Here is a 20626-nt window from a genome sequence, read left to right as displayed (position 1 = left end):
TCTTTAAATTTCCTGGTGGGTGGATATCATTAATCAAACATGCAGACATATGTTTCTTTGTCTTGATGTGTTGTTTAAATAAATCAGTCAAGACACTTTGAATTAGCATGAAAAATTGCTTCAGAGAAGTAAACAATCATTTAAAGTTTTTCATGGTTCCACACTGAGACACCATTTGGCGCACAAACAGCCTTTGAAGAACCAGAGCACGCGCCGCCGGAGGATGCTGAATCGAGCTCATTGGGACAAGAGACTGAGAAATCAGTATTCTGCAATTAGCTAAAGGCTCCGGTGGCAGTGCAGCCAACATTTGTGCTTTTAATGCTGAGAAAATATTGTGACAAATGAGTCCAACTGTGCCGCGAACCTACAGTGATTGTCATCTTAATAAAGAACAATGTTGTGTTCAGCTGGCTGCCTCTCACGGCCCGTGGGTCATTTACTTTATATACATTAACTTTGCTTGTGGGCTCTACAGTATGTGTGCGTGTAGGTTGTGTGAGTATTTTCTTTATTTCAAACACTCCCTCCTTCAGGCTTCGTAATAAAGTGATAAAGACCATATGTTTATGCATATTGAGTGCTGTGGACAATGTTTACAGATGCCCGACCTGGAGTTCTTCCACCCTGGGGGATACTTCTACAGCCAGGGGGTACGTGGGGAGACTACAGTATGGAGCGGCAAAAGTTATTTAATGAAACAGAAATCACAGTTTAATTAAAAAACAAATCTCCATATATTGAGTCAGCTATAACGTCGCAACACTACATGTTGCAATCATAGTAAAAGTGTGTGTGTAGTCAGCGTACGGGCAGAAAAACAGTAATGAATAAATAATGAATAAGAGGTTATTTCATTAAATATAATGAATAAACTGTTTTGTCACCATAACAGTCTCACAACAATGTTTTTTATCACCTTGTTCAGCAGTTCCTTAACTACAGAGATGAAAGTGAGCTACAGTAAAACCCAAACCTTAAACCATCTTTTTCCTTCCAGTGAAACAACCACCACAACAACTTCTTTCATTAAAAAGTACAAAACTTCTCTTCCTTCAGAAACAGCCCACATCGCAGTTTGATGTTATATAACGCCAATTGCCGAGTTCTCCTCTGGCGTCAGTTTGGAAGGGGAGGTTGCATTATTCCACAAAGAGGAAATCCACAGTAACTCGATGCAAAATCGATTGTCGAGTTGACCGCCCTTGGTAAATCAAATCAAGACCAACACAGGCCTTTAATAGTATAAGCAGGCAGCCTGGGGTGGTCTTTAAGGCCCATGTTGTCTGTTCTGCTGGCACCGCACCTGTGTTTTGAAAACCTAATTCAGTAAGCAGCCTGACTAAAGAGAGATTTGATTTCAGTGGAGGGAGCAAGCTGCGACGGTGAGGTGAGCTGTCAGAGCAGGCCGCTGCATTTCAGTAGCAGGAGACGAGCGGGGTCAGACACACACACACACACACACACACACACACACACGCTCCAGATATCCAAGCAGATATCGATGCAGACACTCAGACAACACACTGTCTGGGTACACGTGCATAATCCAGACAGCATTACACAACAGACACCCACAAAGTTTTATATGTCCGCGACTTGATAACAAGCAAAGTGAGAGAACATTGTTTAACAGCAGCTGCAGACGTTCTGAATCAATAAGGGTAAACAGAGCGGACTGTGGCAGGCTACTTAGAGGGCACAGATGTTACACAGAGGCTCAAACAGTCGCAGACAGAAAGAAGGACTTCCAGACCAAATAAATAATTTATGGGATGTCTCTACGAGCGTGCTGTCAGGAAAAATAACCTTGAGAGCGACGGTAAAGGTAGAAATAAATCAAAACAAAACAAAAAAAACAAACAAACAAACAAAAAAAGTGTCGGATTACAGAGAAAGAACAGAGAGAGGTGGTAAAACAACACTTCAGATGGACAGATGGATAAAGCAGACTGGCGGACTGGCGGTGTGGGGACACAGGGCAGGGCTCTGTGTAATGGAGAAAGCAGAGCAAACAGTGGTGATGTTTAGTTCAAACACAGAGGTGTCATACCTGGTCCCAGGTCTGAGGAAAGAGCAGGTGCTTCCTCTGGTCCAGCCACAGTAAGGATCCCTGGAGGCGATACAGTTCCTGCAGAGAAACACAAAAATTCACCTTATCTCTTGAACTGGAGCTCATGCATTCTGCTCCGCTCGATCTTGGCTGTGGTTTAAAGGACCGAACTGATGGTTTCTGCAGATTTTAAACCATTCGCCATGAGGCACATAACACCTGCAATTTATTAAATTTTCCAAAGTATGTCATGTTTTTAGACTGATTTTCTACCTCAGCGGAGGCCACTGATTTTCTGTTATTTCAAACTCGTGAAGCCTTGAAATTTTCTTGATAGTGTTATTCATCTCGGTGAATATTTTATCAACTACTTGGTGTGAGACAATGCACTCGAGAGAAAAAGTAGATTTATTCTTGACATTGAAAAAAGCTATCAGACAAAACTGGTCGACTTATAATTTCTAAACTTGCAACTCGCAACAAAAATCTAGCACCTGGGAGATGAATTTCTCTGAAAGGTTTTAGGAAATTCAGACAATGGGATATGGGATTGATTTTTTACAGCAACAAACTTTTGCATTACAGTAACCGTTTCATTACATGTATGCTGCATACAGGAAGAATCTGAAGCACATGGTTCCTAAATAAATTACTTTTACACCATCTTTTATTTGTAGTCAATTTCTAAAACATGAGATATCAGATTGTCCTTGACGACAGCTACAGGGAGGCTTTTGGAGTTACTCACACTGCTCACAACTACACTACCACGCAATGATAATGTTATTCTGACAAAGATGATGAGATGAGCTGTCGAAGATTACCAGTCCAAACCAGTGCCATGAACAGAAAGTGCTGTACCTGGCAGGTAGAGCATCAATCTTAAAGTGCTGAGGCATATATGGGAAAAGCAGCCCATAAGGGATTAGTCAGTGCAGACCAGTAGTACGGTACGCAAAGCCTCTGCACATATATGGTCTGTTTGCTCAGCAGTGGACTGCAAAACATGAGTTTTTAATGATGAGACTGTTTGTGGAGTTAAATGAGGTCAAAAGGTCACACTGTAAGTGTATGCTCTGTGCGCACTGGAGAGCAGACCATTTACTGTAAGATGTTGCATTATTAAACATTTATGTGACCTTGTAGGATGAAGGCTGGTCAGACAGGGATGAGTCCATTAGCTGCAAACATATAAGATCAAAAGTTCTCACAAACACTCTGCAAAGGTTGAAAATCCTCCGCTGCTGAAGCGTCATTAGGAAATCTTAAACATACTCGCACATTAACTCTTGTACTTGCATCTAAACACATAAATGCTCACATTTTACACACCTCAGAGAGCATGCAAGCGTTGCTTAATGCCCTCTGGATTACACTCGTGTCTGACTCACCTGGTTCACTGAACACACTTGCATGCCTGATATGCTGGTATGTACGTGTGTGTGTGTGTGTGTGTGTGTGTGTGTGTGTGTGTGTGTACCAGTTTGTGTTAACGGTGTCAGTGGAGCCTAACATGCCACAGCCACAAGGCATCAAGGCTCGGTAAGTGTGCCAGCCAGGGAAAGTAAGTCTGTATTACGGTGTTGGTGTGGGCGTATGCAGATGAGGAATCATTCACTAGGAATGATATAGAATATATCACTTTGAATTTATGTGTTTCTATGTTTAAACAGGATTAGAAGACTCAGGGTACTTGCTGCTCTTCAAAGTTAAACGCATTCACAACATTCATGCCGTGAACTGAGCAACTGAGCTTGTGGTAATCTAATAACTGCTGGATGAGGAAAGAATAGGGAATTATAAATTAACTGCTCATTGGAGTAAAATCACAACAATTTAGTAATGTTATTACACTAGTTGGACCATGTTTACTATTCTAATTATGTTTATGAATATTTATTATCATTTATTTATGCTATTATTTATCACATTGTCAGAAAACATTATAATTATAATTATCATGATACAGTAAAATTCCTTTGCATCTATGATAAAGTTAAATTGCAGGCCGAGGCAATAATACAGCATTACTTTTAATGACTGTGTATCACAGCAACAGCTTTTTATTAGATTTTCTTCCGCTTTGCTGGCACATTTTATAGTGTTTTGGTTCATTTCAGCAATTAACAGTTAATCACCTTGCTCAAGGGCACAGTGACAGTTGTTATGATTATTATCATTGCAAGAAAATTCAGGTCAGCTAGAGAACAGCGAGTCTGGAGCTGGCAGCGCTCCACTGTGTCTTCCTCAAGGACACGTGTGAAGGCAAGATGCTCCCTGTGTAGTCACCCGGCTTTTTATTATGCTGCCCCCGCTGCACTTTTGTGTCCCTGCTTGCACAGGATTTGGTGCGGACTTACTTCATGCATCGGGAGTAGAGCTGGCATCGAGCCACCGGCACTCTGACCACACAGGAGGGAAAGGCGAGGAGGAGAGTGTGGCTCGCTCGGTCTAAAGTCAGGGACAACAGCTGCCTGGCCTGAGGAGAGTCTTCGGCACACCTGCAACACACACACACACACACACACACACACACACACACACACAACCAAGCAGGCATACACAAAACAAAAAAAATGCATTAGGCAACTTCAATTACCAGACTGAGGCGGCACATTAAATCTCTGACCTCCTCATGGCTCAGCGTGAAAGACGACAAAACAGTTATATAAATGAAAGCCATAATAAAAGTGACAAGAGTCCATCAGTGTTGCTGGTGTCAAGCCAAATACACGCTGAGCTGATTGTAGAGGTTTGAGGGGTCGGCTCGTCTGGTCTGGCCATCAAAAAAACAGCAGCCAGGAGCTGAATCACATCTAATTGGCACTTGGAGCTACTATAGCCGGCCACAACCTGCCTCTGCACAGAGGATTTATACCTTTTTATGCACATGTGCACTCATGCATCAGTTGTATGTGGATGGTTTATGGTAATAACATTGCGGTGGGCCCACAGTCATTAAGATAAATCTATCATTCTGCTAAGGCCAAGCTGTGAGTCATTCTTCACAGCCACTATCAAGAAGGGGAAAGAAAAAGGAGAGCCAGTGAAAAAGGAGAATACGCAACCTAACAAATGCTGGGGAAAGGCAAGAGAAATCAAAGAGGATAAAATTAGAGGGACTGGCTCGAGATCAGTCAGCGGGAGAAAGTCCAGGCTCTATTAGTGCTGCGTCTCCTTCAGGTCACTTCCTGGTTCATTATGGCAACAACACAGCAGTCATAAACCACTGGCTTCTATCTGTGCTGATCTCTTAAAGGTTAGTGGCTCTGCGTCTCTGTATCCTGAGGTTTATATTGTGGTGCATAAGGCTTGGCTGTGTCTGTGCACGTAAGGTGAGGTTGGGGGAAGGCCTGGAGCGTAAAAGGACACACAAAAAACCCCTGATGTGTCTGTGCTCCGTCTCCTGATTAGCTGGGTGACTGCTGTGATCGCAGGCGTGCCACTGACCCCCTGGTGGGCTCACCATGCACACCAAATTAACCCTCACACACTGGCTCTGGTCTGCACCGGCTCATTCATCACACAGTCCCTTCATTTCATTTGCCATCACTATCCCTCATTTCACCATGCGTGAGGCGGAACAAATAAGCTGGGACACAAATTGGTGAGCATGTTTTGGATGGGAACAAGAACGGAAGGAGGTTTATTGCTAAATAAGAAGCAAAACAAGTGAATTGGACTAGGAGGACAGTGTTTCCAGGCAGTTGGTTCAAGAAATAATCCCATCCTCCTCCTCGCTGCAGAAAAATGGCATATATATCAGGGAGCACAATTACCACGACAGAAAGCTTGTGTTTGGAAACATGTAGTTTCTTTCAAAATGGCTCTAATTAGCCCTGGTGAAAGATAATCACCGGCCAAATGTGTCTGCATCTGTGTGACAATCTTCTACCCCCCACCCTGCAGCTCTCCGCCATGTGGAACAGTGCATCTCAACAAAGAACAAATGAAGATTGAAAAGGCATTGTGCGCGACGTTCCCTATGTGCCGATGGGCATCCAACGAATCCTCGAAGCTGTCTGCGTCATGCGAAAATGCTAATTAGAGAGGGACCAGCCCAGATTCTATCCGATCTTTTGTCAAGATCCAGATATTAAATGTGATTCAGCTTCAGACTGAAGATAAAGGGTCATTTTTTCCCGACAGAGTGTAATTTTGGTGAAGATTGAGGATAATGTGATTTTGTCATCATTTCATTACTTTCTGATGTCTTCTGCCTAATGCCGTCCTACAGTACATCTCCACCTCATTAGAAGATGTTCAGATGTGATAATGAATATTAGACTGTAATCCTTTTCTTTTCTGTTTGCCCTATTTGTATGCTCCGCATGGGGTTGCAGCGTTTCGGCACAATTATGTGCATCTCTCAGAGAAGAGGTGAGGCTTTCTGCATAATTCAGGACACGTCATGTTCCCAGGACGTTGTGTATGTGTGTGTGTGTGTGTGTGTGTGTTTTGTTTTTCTTTCCATTCTGCGACTCTCTTCCTTTTTCTAGGCGTACCACACCAGCAGCTCCCTTCTCTGTGTATCCATCAACCCCAGTCATTCATTTAACTCTTTCCAGACTGCTGCTGTGAGTCCTCTCTCTCTGTGCTGTTTTACATCAACTGTCAACATACAGGTTTGTGTCTTAAAGGCAATAGCTTAATGTACATGAATCTAAAGCAGCCAGTGAACTTAGCCTAGCATGCTGAATGGAAACTGGGGGACTCAGCTAGCATGACTCTGTCTAAAGATGAAGAAAGGAATCTGCCTAGCAACATCTTTAAAGCTCACTAATTAACATGTCAGACAACCTCAAAGTGATAACAGCACTCCAGGAAGTAGCTGCGCGCTTCCATGAAATAATGAACCTCCTATGAAGACAACATGACAATTTGACACTTCAGTTTATTTACTGATTAAACAAACATGATTTAACGTGAACTGGTGAGCTTCAGAAGCGCTAGCAGGTGATTTAGTTCCCTTTAGACAGAACCAGGGTAACTGTTTACCTCTGTGTCTGATACTAAGTTTTATAGCTAGAGGGTGGAAACAATCTTCTTTTCTACTTCTTATTAATACACCTAATAAGTGTGTTTCATAAACTTTGAAATGTCCCTCCAGTGTTTGTCCTTCTATTTAGCTTTAACACTTACTTATCAGGGTTGAATCCCTCCAGTTCCTCCAGGAAGATGTTGCTGTTTGTGACAGTGTTGTCCTGGTTGGGCATGATAAGGAACTTGAGGATGGTCCCTCTGCTCGACCCGAGGAAGAGGACGGTTCTATTTCTATAAGCCCCCGCTTCTGTATCCACCACTATCTTATTCAGCTGGTACCTGCAGGAGAGAGAGAGAGAGAGAGAGAGAGAGAGAAAACATTACATTAGCGCCACACAGCTGTGCGGCTCATTTGGGACCTTTCTTCCACAAGCGCTAAAAGCATCGTGGAAGTGAATTTATGATTTAAGTGCATTATAGCTGATCGTTTTAGGTGCAAAATACGGACTCTTGTGAATTTAAATAATAATATGCCATTTTCTCTTGAGTCTCTGTAAAATGAAATGAATTCCACTGAGAGAAAAAACTGCTCATCAAATTTACATAATAAACTAATTACAGCAGACGTTGAGTCATTAATAATATCAGTCAAGTAAATGGGCTCGTCCTGGAACAATAGCAGAGTGCTGCTGAACTACACACAACCCTTTGCGTACGAGTCAATAGACGAGAATAGATGCCATGTTGTGCCGGGTGTTTAATATTCCACATACATCTAGTCTCTATAATCCCCTGGTGGCGGTGACTCCATACGGTAGATTGTAGAGCAAGAGACGGAGCGAGAGAGAGAGATAGAGAGATAGAGAGAGGAATGCAACTACTGTATGTGAGACTTGATGTGCTACAGCTGCTCTACTGTTACCACAGGCTTCAGCACCAAACTGGGATAACTTCCACAGAAGGAGCTCACAGCACGAACAGACAGGCCATGTGTGTGTGTTTACATACATACAACTGTGTGTGTTTGCAGTCATTTACCAATGCATACATACAGTAGTGTAATCAACTAATGTTTTATCATTAGTTCAATATCATGTCTGACTTATTCATTTCAAGTTTAGTCTGCTAAAAATTCCCACTTTACTTTTTCAGATCCTCTCGGAAATGATTAAGTTCTGACATGATGAGTTCTTCTGACTTAAAGGGGTGTTGAATAAACTCATTAAGCCTCAAGGCAAAAAAAAACTAAACTAAACAAAAACATAGAAAAACAATGAAGAATCAGCTTATTAGCAGATTTTCTAGTATGCAATATTGTTGTGATGAAACAACCCCAACTCTTTTTTGTGTAGAGAAGAAATTTCCTAAACACCAAGCCCCTTGTAATTGCTGCTTGGATCAAATGCAATAGGTTTTATTTGGGTGTAGATCATTTTAGTATTGTAAAGAATTAGATAGTAGAGACAGATATGTTGGGTTAGGGTTACTGAGGGTTACTTTGACTTGGACAGGTTATACTTATGGCAATGTTATGAATGGAACATCTTTCCTCAAACTTAACCAAATGCCTTGAGTGTGGAAACATAACTATGTATCATACTTTAGTGGCTGTGAGTGAATATTGAAACTAATGAATGATGTTATATTACAATTACAAAAAAAGATACTGTAAGATACGTTCATCAGATGGTTTCTCCTTATGCTGATTAAACATTACACCTAAAGTGGAAATACAATTCTTTTATAATGCATTTGCTGAAGCAAATTATTGGTTAATTAAACTAATTTAGAGACAGAGTTGACTGCTTGTCTGAGTTTACACTCACCTAACCATGGTTCTCACTATCCAGGGTCTTTGTCCGAGTGATGGGACAGCTTCATCCATCAGCGGGTGCGTCTTGACGAAGTTGAGCATGTCGTCGGGGAAAGAGTTGGAGGAATTAAACCTGGATCCTTCAACTGCACAGCCACCAGGTCTGGAGACAAAAAAAAGTTTCAGCATAAGTTTAGCAGACAGTGCGGAGGCGAGGCAGGATGGCGTTCTGGTTGTGGCCTACTTCAGGCCTCAGTGAAGATGCAGTTACATAATTAAGCAGTCTAGACTGTCTGAGTGTCTCACATTCAGACTTATTCTTTTTCTTTCTTTTTTGAACGAGACTGATTTTTGTCAAAAGTTCATTTTGTTCATGTTTGTATATATAAGCTTTGGAAAGTGATGTCTATTTTAATGAGCTCAAGACTGACAGAGAATGAGCTGTATATGTGTGAAAAATGTATTTTGCACCTCTATGTAACTTTCAACGTTTTTTCAGGCTGTAATTTCTTATACAGTGAGTATCTACCTACATAGCCCATTATCTCTGTATTTGATCAGACTTATTTTACCTTGACACGAGCTGCACATCTATAAAACACACTGTCTGCAGCAGAATCACAGCTTCAAAGTTGTTCATTCTACTATTTTCTTCTAGTTTTCCAATTAACAACATGAACACAGGTGCATAAACTGATCACAGCCATCTGCACCTTGGCTTGGGGATGACTTCATCTGGAACAGGCGTCCAGATAGACTCCGGTGATTTCTGCTCCTTGAACCTCCCATCAAACACAGCTGCCAGCTGCTCCATGTCAAAGGCGCACACCGCCGAACCAGGGATACTACAGAGAAAGAGATCGGAGAGACAGGTAGATTGAGTCGAGAGGCTGTTGATTGATAAAACAATTTGATCTCTCATGAAAATGATTGTCAGTTTTGTGTCAAGTGGGTTTTACTTTAAGACAGGGGTACAGAAAAATAAGTGATGGAAAAGAGACAATAAGTCAGAGAAGATGATATCTGAAAAATAGAGTCGAGCAAGGAAGTTAAAATATACAGTAGCAAGTCAATTGTGAGTGTGAGAAAGGGACAGACACCTGGTGAAGATGACAAATTGGATTTGGGCTGGTCTTATTTTGACAGTCAATGCTTGAATACAAAAGGAACTTATTATTGAGAGTGAAAGAAAGACAAGATAAAATAGATGCTGTCATTTCTGTCAGCAAAGAAGAGATATGAAACGGATGCAGTGGCAAGATTAGACCCATGAAAAGATCTTGGCTGGAATTCCTGGAATATAAAACTAAATAGGAAATGAGTCAGTGTTTTTTTTCTCCGTCTTTCACAAAGGAAGAAAGATTCTCATGAATGAACTCAACAACACGTCGTTCCAAGAAAAAGCCCAGTGCACTGTCGAAGCAGGTTAACTACTCGTGAACCCTGCAACAGGGGAACAGAACATCTGCTCCAAGACGACGTGTCCGCAGCCCACACACACGCTCACAAACAAAATGCACACAGACCCAACAAGTAGAGACGTTGGAGTATCTCTTCAACTGAACCTTTTTTTTTCTGTTATGGCTACAGAAACTACAGAGACAGAAATAAACAGGACAGTGTCAGGATGAGATAAGGAATGAGTTTTAAAAAACAACATCCCGTACTTCCTGCTCCGAGACTCAACTCTCTGCTCCGAATGTGTCCTCATCTAATGACTAATGGTGTGTGTGCGGTGTGAGAGCGAGTGACTAAGTGTTAATACCTCAGTAAAAAAAAAAAAAAAAAAACCTGAGAGACTGAGTCACCTGCTGGCTGTTGCTACATGAATCTCCCACACACACACACACACACACACACACACACACACCATCTGTTTCTTTTTCTGTTTTTTTTCCCTCAAAAACAAAATGTCCAACTGATGATTTGAGTGTCTGTGCCCCCGTGATTGTGAACCAGGCCAAGTGCTGTTTCTCTTGAGTCGCTCTGTGAGAAAGCCGCAGAAGGGGTTTGTTTTGGGAAGGCAACGCCTGAAGGCTGGATTTTGGGATGCGGCGGGGAGCTGTTCTCTCCTGATGCTGCATTTGATCAGGTCACGCCGTCTCCCTCTGTACTTATCATTCATAGGCAGGGCTGTGACTCAACCCCGGCCAGTGTGGCCAAGCTGCAGGCGGAGCTGCGGCTGATACAGCGTCTCTCTCTCTCTCTCTCAAGACCGCACGCACCAGATGTTAGATGTGACACGTCTGCCAGCTCGGCACCAGTGCCAGCTTGGCTCTCTTTCTCCACCTTTGCCCGCCCCTCCACCCCCCTACTCTCTCTTTCTTTCTCGCTGCAGGTCACTGGCTTCGCCCCATGTGGTGATCTTTGTCTAATAGTCATAAGACAAAAGGACCCGAGCCTGTTTTCCTCCCTGAATTCTTTCAATTATTCTCATTTTCTCTCCTTTGCAGTCTCCCCTCCTTTTGTTTCTTGGTCATGGACTTTTGGTCATGGACTTTTTTTTTTCTTCCTTTTTTTTGGAAACAAATTTAATTTTCCATAATTTTCTCAGTTACCCTTCACACTTGAAACTGCTTTCTTTTGTTTACTGTCAAAGTCGACTCGGTCCTCTCTGTGTCCACTGGAATTTGTCCTTCCTCCACTCTCTCCCCTTGACTGTGGTTGAGTGACAGGCTATCCAGGCTAGATACGCAGGGTGTCCGTTTGAGAGAGCTGCTGTGGATTCCAAACTACTTCCTCACTCTTTAACAAGCTCACTGACAGCTTGGAACAACACGGCCCTCACGGACACATGATGCTTTTTACTGGTAGATGAGGAAGAAGAGAAGAAGGTGGGAGTCAGGCCGAGTTTCAATGTCAATCTTATAATTAGAGGTTTAAGTTTGATAAACTGTGGAGCCTTGAAAATCACCACACTGTACAGTTAATACTAAAAAAAAAAATCTTTTAAAATGTAAATTAATTTGAAGGTCACAAATCCCACACACTCCGTCTGGTTAAATGTACAGCACAATCTTGCCAACTGAACTGTTTCTCTACTTCTTCTCTACATCTGAATGTTTAGTTTGACTGAGTTTTACTTGGTTTGATTTGTACCAAACTTTTAGATACACTTTTTTTCCCCAACACTATCAGATAAATAGATTGGACATCACAATGGAAGGAAATTTGCTAAAGGCACGGCCTTGGGCTAAACTTATGACCTTAAGTGTAATTAACCTAAAAATGTGTTAGAGCTATGCCCACTGAAATTTTATAGAATCGATTTGACATTTTTGGAAAAGACTCTTGTTGCCAGAGTTAAATGAGCAGATCAGTGCCACTCTCGTATGTTGTGGTTATATGAGGCTGAAATGAGTGGACAGTTAGCTGAGTGTAGCATTAAAACAGAAGGAAACATTTGGCTCTGTTTCAATGTAAAGAAATCTGCCGACCAGCAACTCCACAGCTTGCTAATTAGCCCAATAGTTGATGGTTGTTGAAAACAAAACAAAACCAATCTAAGTATAAAAATGACATGTTGCAGTTTAAGGGGGAATCATATGCCACACACCATGCCTAATATATATAGTCAATGTACAGTTGGTTTCCAGTCTGTTATCTGTCTGACTTGAGTGAGTTCAAACTTCTAACTTTAACCATTTTATATGAAACACGGCACAAATTGCAAAACAAATTTCATGTTAAACCGTTTCTTATTAGGCCTTGAATTCAACACCCACTGCACACACACTTCACATCTACCTTTTATTTTGATTTTTTAAATATAATTCCATCATCATCCACCATTTCTTTCATCTGTCCTACTGCAAAACCTCAACTTTGATCTGTTTCTTTGTCTTGAAGTAACCCAATTTTTCATACTTTTATTGACCTTTTGTCCTCAGCTCCCTGTGGATTTTTTTTCTTCTCTACCTCAGCTGACTATCCTAATCTATGCAGATGAGACAACATCTCTATTACAACTCCTCGTGACATGGCCCATGCAGCTGTAAACTACGTGTGCCCTCACCCACATACCCATTTCTGTGTCTCTAGGCAGCTTCCTAACTATGTATTCCTCTGTGGGCCAGGGGGAACTATCTCGCACATCTGTGCATCTTCCCCAGTGCGGCACTTCTCCTGGCACTTTAAACGTGTTCTCCTCCTGCTCCTTGTCCTCCTTATTTCCCCACCGCTGATGTGTTTTCCCCACGAGGACATCCTGCTGTCTGACCCTGTCACATGGGATTCTTAACAGCCAAAACCAAACATGGCCTCCCACTCTCAGGATGCACTAGATTTACTTTACTTTGCGTGGGTTATTTTCCTTGCATTCCTGCATGACTCCATTAAGTCTGATGAGCCTACGTCAGTCTACTCCAGAGGTAATTGATGTTTTCAGCTGCCACAACAATAGCTGAATAACAACAGTTATTTGTGTGTTTAGACCAGCCCGGAGCAGAAGGACAGCTCTGAGACTTCCATTTGACATCCTGCTCATTGTCTTCTGACATACAGTATTTCCAATTATTTACGTTGCTAAATAAAGCAGAAAGTACATTTTCCATCCATCTTATCCCCAGTGGTCTCGCCGTTACTCCTTGTGCCTTCTTGACCACTTGAGCATCAGAAGTGTGAGTGCAGGAGGTGCTCGGCAGGAAATTCGAGCTCTTCTTTCATTTCACCTCAAGAGGAAGGGCCTGGGGCTTCAGAGGTGGATGCACAAAGGAACTAGCAACTGGAGGCAATTTTGGACCCTGGGAGCAGAGTGACTGAGGGATCCCAAAAATGCAACTCCATAACAGTTAAGGAGCTGGTATGTGGCTGTAAAATGATCCCCGGGGGTATGTGGGCACAGGGGGGATATGAGTAAGAGATTTGAGGGTGAGAATCTTGGTAAAACACTTTACTCCATCCTGTCATCCTCATGCTACGTACAGAGCCATACATGTAGCACCGGGGCCAAATGGCAGGAAAGAATAGCTACTCCTCCACTCACAGGTCCTGCTTCATGCTGTTTTCACTGCACGCTGCCAGCCAAAGCAATTTGTCTGGCAAGCACTTAGCCAGTGTGGCGCAGTGGGCCACATGGGGCTAGCGGGAGTTTTGCAGCTCACCTCACACATTCTCTTTTTCTCTTTGTGTTCATTTTCCTCCATCACACATCTCCTTATCCATCCATCTGAAACTACCTTTCTCTCTGTCGTGGCTGGAAGTTATTTAGAATACGACGCAGTAGCAGTTTACCCAGGCAGGGTGTGTGTGTGTGAGCCCGTGTGTGTGTGTGTGTGTGTTCAGCTGGTTCTCCTCTGTGGCGCGCTGTAAATGCTGTTATCTGGGAACCATTGTAAGCGTGTTTGTAGACATGTGTGGTTGGGTATGAAAGTGTGTGCGTCTGTGTGAAGCTTCCATCTGTCTCTACAGGCAGCGGCCCCCTCTCTCAGAGTAGCCTTTCCAAACACGTAGATAAGATGCAGCTGATGAAACAGTTTTGGATCTCAGAGAGCGAGGGATGCACGTGTTGTCCATTATTGACTTCCTCATCCTTGAGTTCCTCATCCGCCTCCCCCCCTTCTTTACTCACCTCTATGCCATCCCCCACACCCTCGTTCCTGTCTCACACTGTGAAATGGGATGCCCTCTGCTTTGAGCCACTGTCCTGCAACTACTATAGTAGAGAGAGCTTTACTTCTATATCCTAAAAACACTGAGAGGCTTTTTATTCTAGGGGCCAGTGACAGGTGATAGCTACGCTGCCGGCTGCAATAAAGTGAGACACTGTATTGATTAGAGCAGAGTTAAATAGCAGGCAGTTGTAAGCATTTCTAAATGTTGACCATAATGTGCCGGCACTAGCAGACACGCTAAGTGGTGTCGGGACCATTAAAGCAGTGTGAGGTGGGTGAGCCATCACAGAGAAGTACTGTATACTGATTCTTTTCTATTTGAGACACTTAGACCGCAATATGATGTAGCAGTGCTTTAAACCATAAAGTATCGGTTCATCTGCGCGCAGCTCGGAGGAAACGTGGAGGCTGTTTCTCCAAACATGCACACGTCTCAACAAAGGCTATATTCAGTATTAAAAGCACATTTTTCTTTGTATTGCTGAAAAAAATCCTAACACTTTCTGTGTCAGTATCCTCAAACAAAGCACGGTAAGCAGATTACTCTTACTGCATCAGAAAGGAGACACGGGAATAAAAATGAAAAACTGTTTCCACTCGATACAATAGGGAATTATCCCGCTGGTAGTTTTTAGCCTCGTTTTAGGCAAAGTTAGGACTGTGTAGCTGACGTGAATTTTTTGTTACATTCCTTTCTTCTCTCTGTTGTTCAGTTTCTCTGCTTTGCTGTTTGTGTTGTCTGTGGCTCCGCAAATACCCTCAGTCTCCAATAAAATCCCCCATTTACCAGGGCCGCATGTGTCCTATCACCTTTTCTCAATTTAATCTTGTCTTTCAACAAATCACCCTTTTGTCCTCAATGAAAACTTCCCATGTGTCTTAAATTACTCCGTGGTGCACAATCTTGACCTCTGCACCTCCACACACGCCTCTTTCATTTCTCCAGAGCTTTGCTCGGCCTATAGGAGGCCTTGCTCTTTCTGACTTCACAGGTGAAGGAACAAACGGCGGTAGTCCACTAAAAGTTTCAAGGTGAGACGATGAGTGCGGCTACACACTGGGTGTCAACCCCCACCCCCCGCCCCGTCTCCCTGGGAAGTATGTCAAAATACATCTCTCTGCCTCTGTGTATTTCTTAAAAAACATTCTTCCCTTTTTCTCGCTGAGAGACGACATCGATTGAAATTTCTCTCTCATTTCAACCCTCACACTCACACTCACACTCACACGTGCATGCACATATACACACAAATAAAGCTTTTTATTTGAAGGCAGAAGGGTGAGTATTGATCTTAATCAGTGATTCCCAACCAGGATCTGCAGTTGCTTGGGGGTATGTGGAAAGATTGTGGAATAGTAATAAATAGCAGTGGTAGTAATTTGAGAAGCAGTAATTTTTAAAATAGAAATTACGATTTTGAAAAAAAAAATCATCATATTGAGTCAATTTGTGCAAACTACTAAGAGAGCAGAGAGTTTGAAAGACTAGTAGATAAATGGTGAATTATACAGCGGTAGTGTTTGTGCAGGCGTACTTGAGTTCATCTGGCAGGACTGTGGGGCACATCTCATACACAGACATATGTATGTTATTATCATATACTTACATTATTGCGTGCACATGTTTCTGAATAGAAGAGAGAAAGTGTGTTTTCAGGGTGTCCTGTCTGTGTTGTACCTGTTGGCCGGTGTGGAGAACACTCCCAGGATGATGTCCCGGCCGTGCATCCTGATGATGGGGCTGGTGGAGTGCAGCAGGTTGAAGTAGAAGTGGGAATCACCGGGGACGGAGCAGTTGAGGCGGGCTTTCAAAAACGACGTCCACTGCTTCTCCAGGACGCGCTGAGACCCGCCATGGTCCCGTTTACACACCCGGGCCACACGTGACACCACCACCTGTGAGGGGTCAGGCACAGAGACGCAGACATTGGCATAGAAAATGAGTGTGCAAAATACATTTGCAGTCTACTGACAAGCATATCTATCCCACAGTTCACATATAACTCCAATGAAGAGGCGCGGGGGGTTCGGAAATATTTCCCAAGCTTTGGGTTTTATCTTCAAAAAGCTATGTTTAAAAGCTCTTTTCAACTCCAGGGTGATCTCTTAAGAGTCATTTGCATCCTATTTGCAATGCATAAACCCTGTTTTGACAGATCATTGTTTTATAATGGTAAATTTAATATCAATTATTCATGAAAATGTCAGAGCATCTCAAAATTGTTTCTTTGAAGACTCTCATCTACACCACTGTGCTGCTGTTAAAGTATCCATTTACTCTGCTTTCTGTAAACAAGTCAAAGCCAGAGACCTTGTGCAAACATTTTTTCCCAAATGTGAGTTGCTAATTTATTAGGGCACAGGTTTTCTATTGCTGATTTTCTTTTTTCCCCCCTTTTTTCTTTTTTTTCAAGAGGTAAACCTAGCTCTGGTAAGGGAAGGGAATATACAGTCGCTTTTCTCAGGTTAATACAGACATGAGTTGTTTGCTCAGACTGCGATTTGTTGGATTTGATATGCAGACAAACAAATATGCAGATGAAAGGTCAGAATAGCTGCGGGGAAAAGAGTTGATATTGACATTCAAATAATAGCAGCAGAGGGATATTAGGCCCGACATCTCGCTTCATGGCGGTGCATTTTAACGACATGTTCACAGACTCCACGGTCCGTTTGAAAGCTGCTTTGAAAGGACCGGCACTTCCTCTGTGTAAATACTGAAAAGTGCAGAGGGAAAAGAGGACGTTCATCAGAATGACTTCTATACCTTCTCCAGGTAATTAAACTCCATGGCTATCTCTCTGAAGAAGAAGTAGATGTGAGGTCCCCACTCCACAGCGCTGACAAAATATGGCTCTGTATCATGGGAGAGAGAGAGAGAGGGGAGAAAAACGGAGAGAGTACATACAGTGAGAGATGTGTGTGGAAAGAAAAGGTTTGACAAACTTTAATGGAGCATGAGAAAGTGTACAGCAAACAGTGTCTCCGTTTGTGAAGACATCGCTCACTCCCATGACACCGAGGTAACGTGAGGGCAGTGAGAAAGAGGCGCAGGCCGTGCTTAATTTCATTACATGGTGAAAGGGGATTTCACACCAAACAATAACCGTATTATGACTCCCTGATGTTTCGGAGAAATGAGTTTCACACCATGCATTTTGTTGCTATTACACCGGAGACGAGCTACAACCTGTATGTCTGACACTGTGTGTTTTTGACTGTCCTGTTGCCATAGTTAGGCTTGAGTGTGAGACAGCCTAGATGTGGATGGTCCAAACTCTGTCAAGGTGTAGAGAGTTTGACAACTCCAGTGTCCAGTGACCTGAACACAGAGTTGTCAGCACTGCTGAGTCAGCGCTCGGCTGCTGACACATGTATCGATCCTGCGTGCGGCTAAGTGATGCTGACGCACACTCGGCCCATCGGTCTCTGACGACAACAATAACAACAACAACAACAGGCACTATGCTTATGAGAAGACGTGCTTGAGAAAATTTCACTAATGCGTCTGCACTTTGTAAAACACAAAAGCAAACACACCTTGACAGGCGTACAAGGCGCACACACAACACACACACATACAGTACACACTCGGGTACCTCTGAACCACTTGGAGTCGTGCTTGACGGTGCGCAGAGCGGGACTGTCCCCAAGGCTACGATAGATCACCGCATCGATGGCCAGGAAGTCTGTCACTGTGGCTGTAAACAGATTCCCCTCTGACACAAAACGCACACACATACACACACACAGATACACACGCACATACACACTAGTGAGTTGGACAGGCAGCATAACTGCAAACAATAAAGTCAATGTTAATGTTTTCAGAAACACTCGCATCATAAATGTGATATGGATGGCCAGTCAACAATGTAATTATAGTAACATAATTGCAACTTTGCACCAACCCCACGCCAGAAACTGCTTTTTTTTTTTTTTCTTTTTTCTTTTTTTTAACTGCTACCTAATGTGGGATAATGGGCTGATGGCTGAACAGTAATGGCTCCCTACAGTTTCAACCACAGAACGCTGTTGATTTGATTATAGTGAAGTGTTTAAATCTGATGAAGCAAACACAAGAGATGAATAAAACTGAGGAATCGCAGTGAGTCAGTTTAGCTGACTGATCGAACACATTGAAGCATCAAAACATCTTTGATGGAGGAGCGATGATGTTCTTTGATGACATTAAAGCAGAAGTAAGCGATATTTTTGTGTTACTATAAGTATTAAATAGTTATATCTTCCGACAGCAATCACTTACATAGGGTGTTTGGACCAAAACACGGGTCTCTCAGTCCCTCTGCTCTGCTCTGAGCTGAGGAGAAAACTTTTCTTGTATCCTACAATTTTTATCCAATGAGGAGAGAGAACGGCATGAAGGGCTGTGTGTACAGCCAAGGGATGCGCGTGAATGTGGTGACGTAGGGACGACGACCAATAGAGCCATGGCAACTCGTAACTCGTGTTTTTCCGACCTGTGAAGTCGTACCAGTTCGATCTGGTACGAGTTCACGGGTCGGAAGTTACGAGTGGCCGTTACAGTGACTTTCACAGATAAAACAGGTCGGAGAAACGCGAGTTGCGGGTTGCCTGGAACGCTACAAAGTCATAAGTCGTGACTTGAAGCTGTAACTTACGGTTTCAAAAGCCTGTCTGGAACGCAGCATTAGCCAAAACGACCGGATCGCTTACTTCTGCTTTAATCACTGCTACTACTTAAATGTATGAACGGCGCGTCTTACCTGCAAACAGAGCTACGTTGGCATGTTTGGGGTCATAGGGGCATCTTGCCATCCCACTCACTGTGTCTCCTACCATCTCCAGAGTGTCACCCTGCAACAACGCACACACACATAAACACACACAGTTGCACACATCAATCAACATACTCCAAACAATACAAACGCGTCTACAGCAGCATTGTGAAAACAAGGCACAAGAGAATGGCAATTAGGGAGCGTTACCATAAGTGCAAACTAATGATTCACTGGTGGCAATTAGGCACAGCAGCAACAAGAGTCACGTTCCTTTCTCATACATAAATAAAACAGATAAACACTCACACACAGAGACACAGAGGTCCGCGCACCCACAGCTCTCACTCAAACATCCATTCCACATACGGGTACATGCAGTGAAATCTCTGCATCTCTCCCTCTCACCCTCTCTGTCACACTCACAAACATTATCACAAACACACACATAATAAGAGGCCTCGAGCAAACTATTTCAGCAGCAGCCGAAAATGAAATAATTCATAGGTGTCATTTCATTAAAACGCCGCTATAAATAAAACAGTAGCTAGCATCACTAACTAGTCCCAAGAGGAAAAAGACAGCCTATCAGGCAGAGACAGGTGTGTTATACGCTGTTGTAGAATGTCATTAGTGGCTGACAGATAATGGGCCAGGTACGTCACAGTGCTCCACTGTGTTTGAAATGTGAGAGACTGAAAATAACACTTATCTGAAAAAGCCTTTGATAGTGAAAGGATTTTTCTCCCCGTTCTCTTTCTCTCTCCACAGCTCCACTGCCTTTATCCCTCATTTAATATTCCCGCTGAATGATGTGAAATCAGCCGAGCCGATGATTAATATTTATGTGTAGTTTTTCTTCTACAAGTTTAAAATTGTTGCTGTAATTGAGCGAGACAGGGAGTAGTTTGGGAAGTGGAGCACGCTCGGCTTTGCACGGCGGAGGATTCAGGTGAGTTGCTGTTTGGGATGGATACACATCTTCACAGTTTGACAAATGTACGAATCAGGTCAGCAAACATTCACACTTGTAGCGCGCTGTCGCTTAAAATTCTACCTCCAACTGCAAAATAGCTTTGTTTTCTTAACCACTAGCAAAAAGGAATCGCACCAAGCAAACAAGTCACGTCTGCACAACCCCTTGTCTCTGAATATCCTCCTCTTCCTCCTCTCCAGTCTTTGTGTTCTTCTTGATTATCCGTCGACTCTGACTCTCAATGATAACAAGCTCGGCAGACCACAAAGTTTAACCACTGAGAAATAACAACTGTTGTATCTCAGGAAAACAAGGCACTAGAGCTGCCAGGGAACAAGGATAAATAACTCCTGAAGAGGAAGTCAACACTGCCTCCAGCGCTAAACAAACAACTTTAATCAAGCTGTAAATTTTCACCTGAACAGACTT

General features: G+C 42.9%; 1 protein-coding gene across 3 annotated transcripts in view; it reads right to left on the bottom strand.

The window, feature by feature from the left end:
• Nucleotides 1–20626, bottom strand: part of sema6bb (sema domain, transmembrane domain (TM), and cytoplasmic domain, (semaphorin) 6Bb) — a 125223-nt gene that overhangs the window by 22713 nt on the left and 81884 nt on the right. For all 3 annotated transcript variants that reach the window (XM_085774093.1, XM_085774092.1, XM_085774094.1), the window contains 9 exons: nt 19210–19300; nt 18061–18180; nt 17229–17317; nt 16140–16357; nt 9563–9694; nt 8863–9012; nt 7196–7375; nt 4414–4554; nt 2054–2131 (listed from right to left, as the gene is read on the bottom strand). In XM_085774093.1, coding sequence (XP_085630219.1) covers nt 2054–2131; nt 4414–4554; nt 7196–7375; nt 8863–9012; nt 9563–9694; nt 16140–16357; nt 17229–17317; nt 18061–18180; nt 19210–19300 — 1199 coding nt within the window. The remainder of the gene's footprint in view (nt 1–2053; nt 2132–4413; nt 4555–7195; nt 7376–8862; nt 9013–9562; nt 9695–16139; nt 16358–17228; nt 17318–18060; nt 18181–19209; nt 19301–20626) is intronic.

This window comes from Trachurus japonicus, chromosome 4, assembly GCF_045865225.1.
Source record: "Trachurus japonicus isolate A0001 chromosome 4, Traja_1.0".
NCBI lineage: Eukaryota > Metazoa > Chordata > Actinopteri > Carangiformes > Carangidae > Trachurus > Trachurus japonicus.
This window is presented reverse-complemented; position numbering and strand designations above follow the sequence as displayed.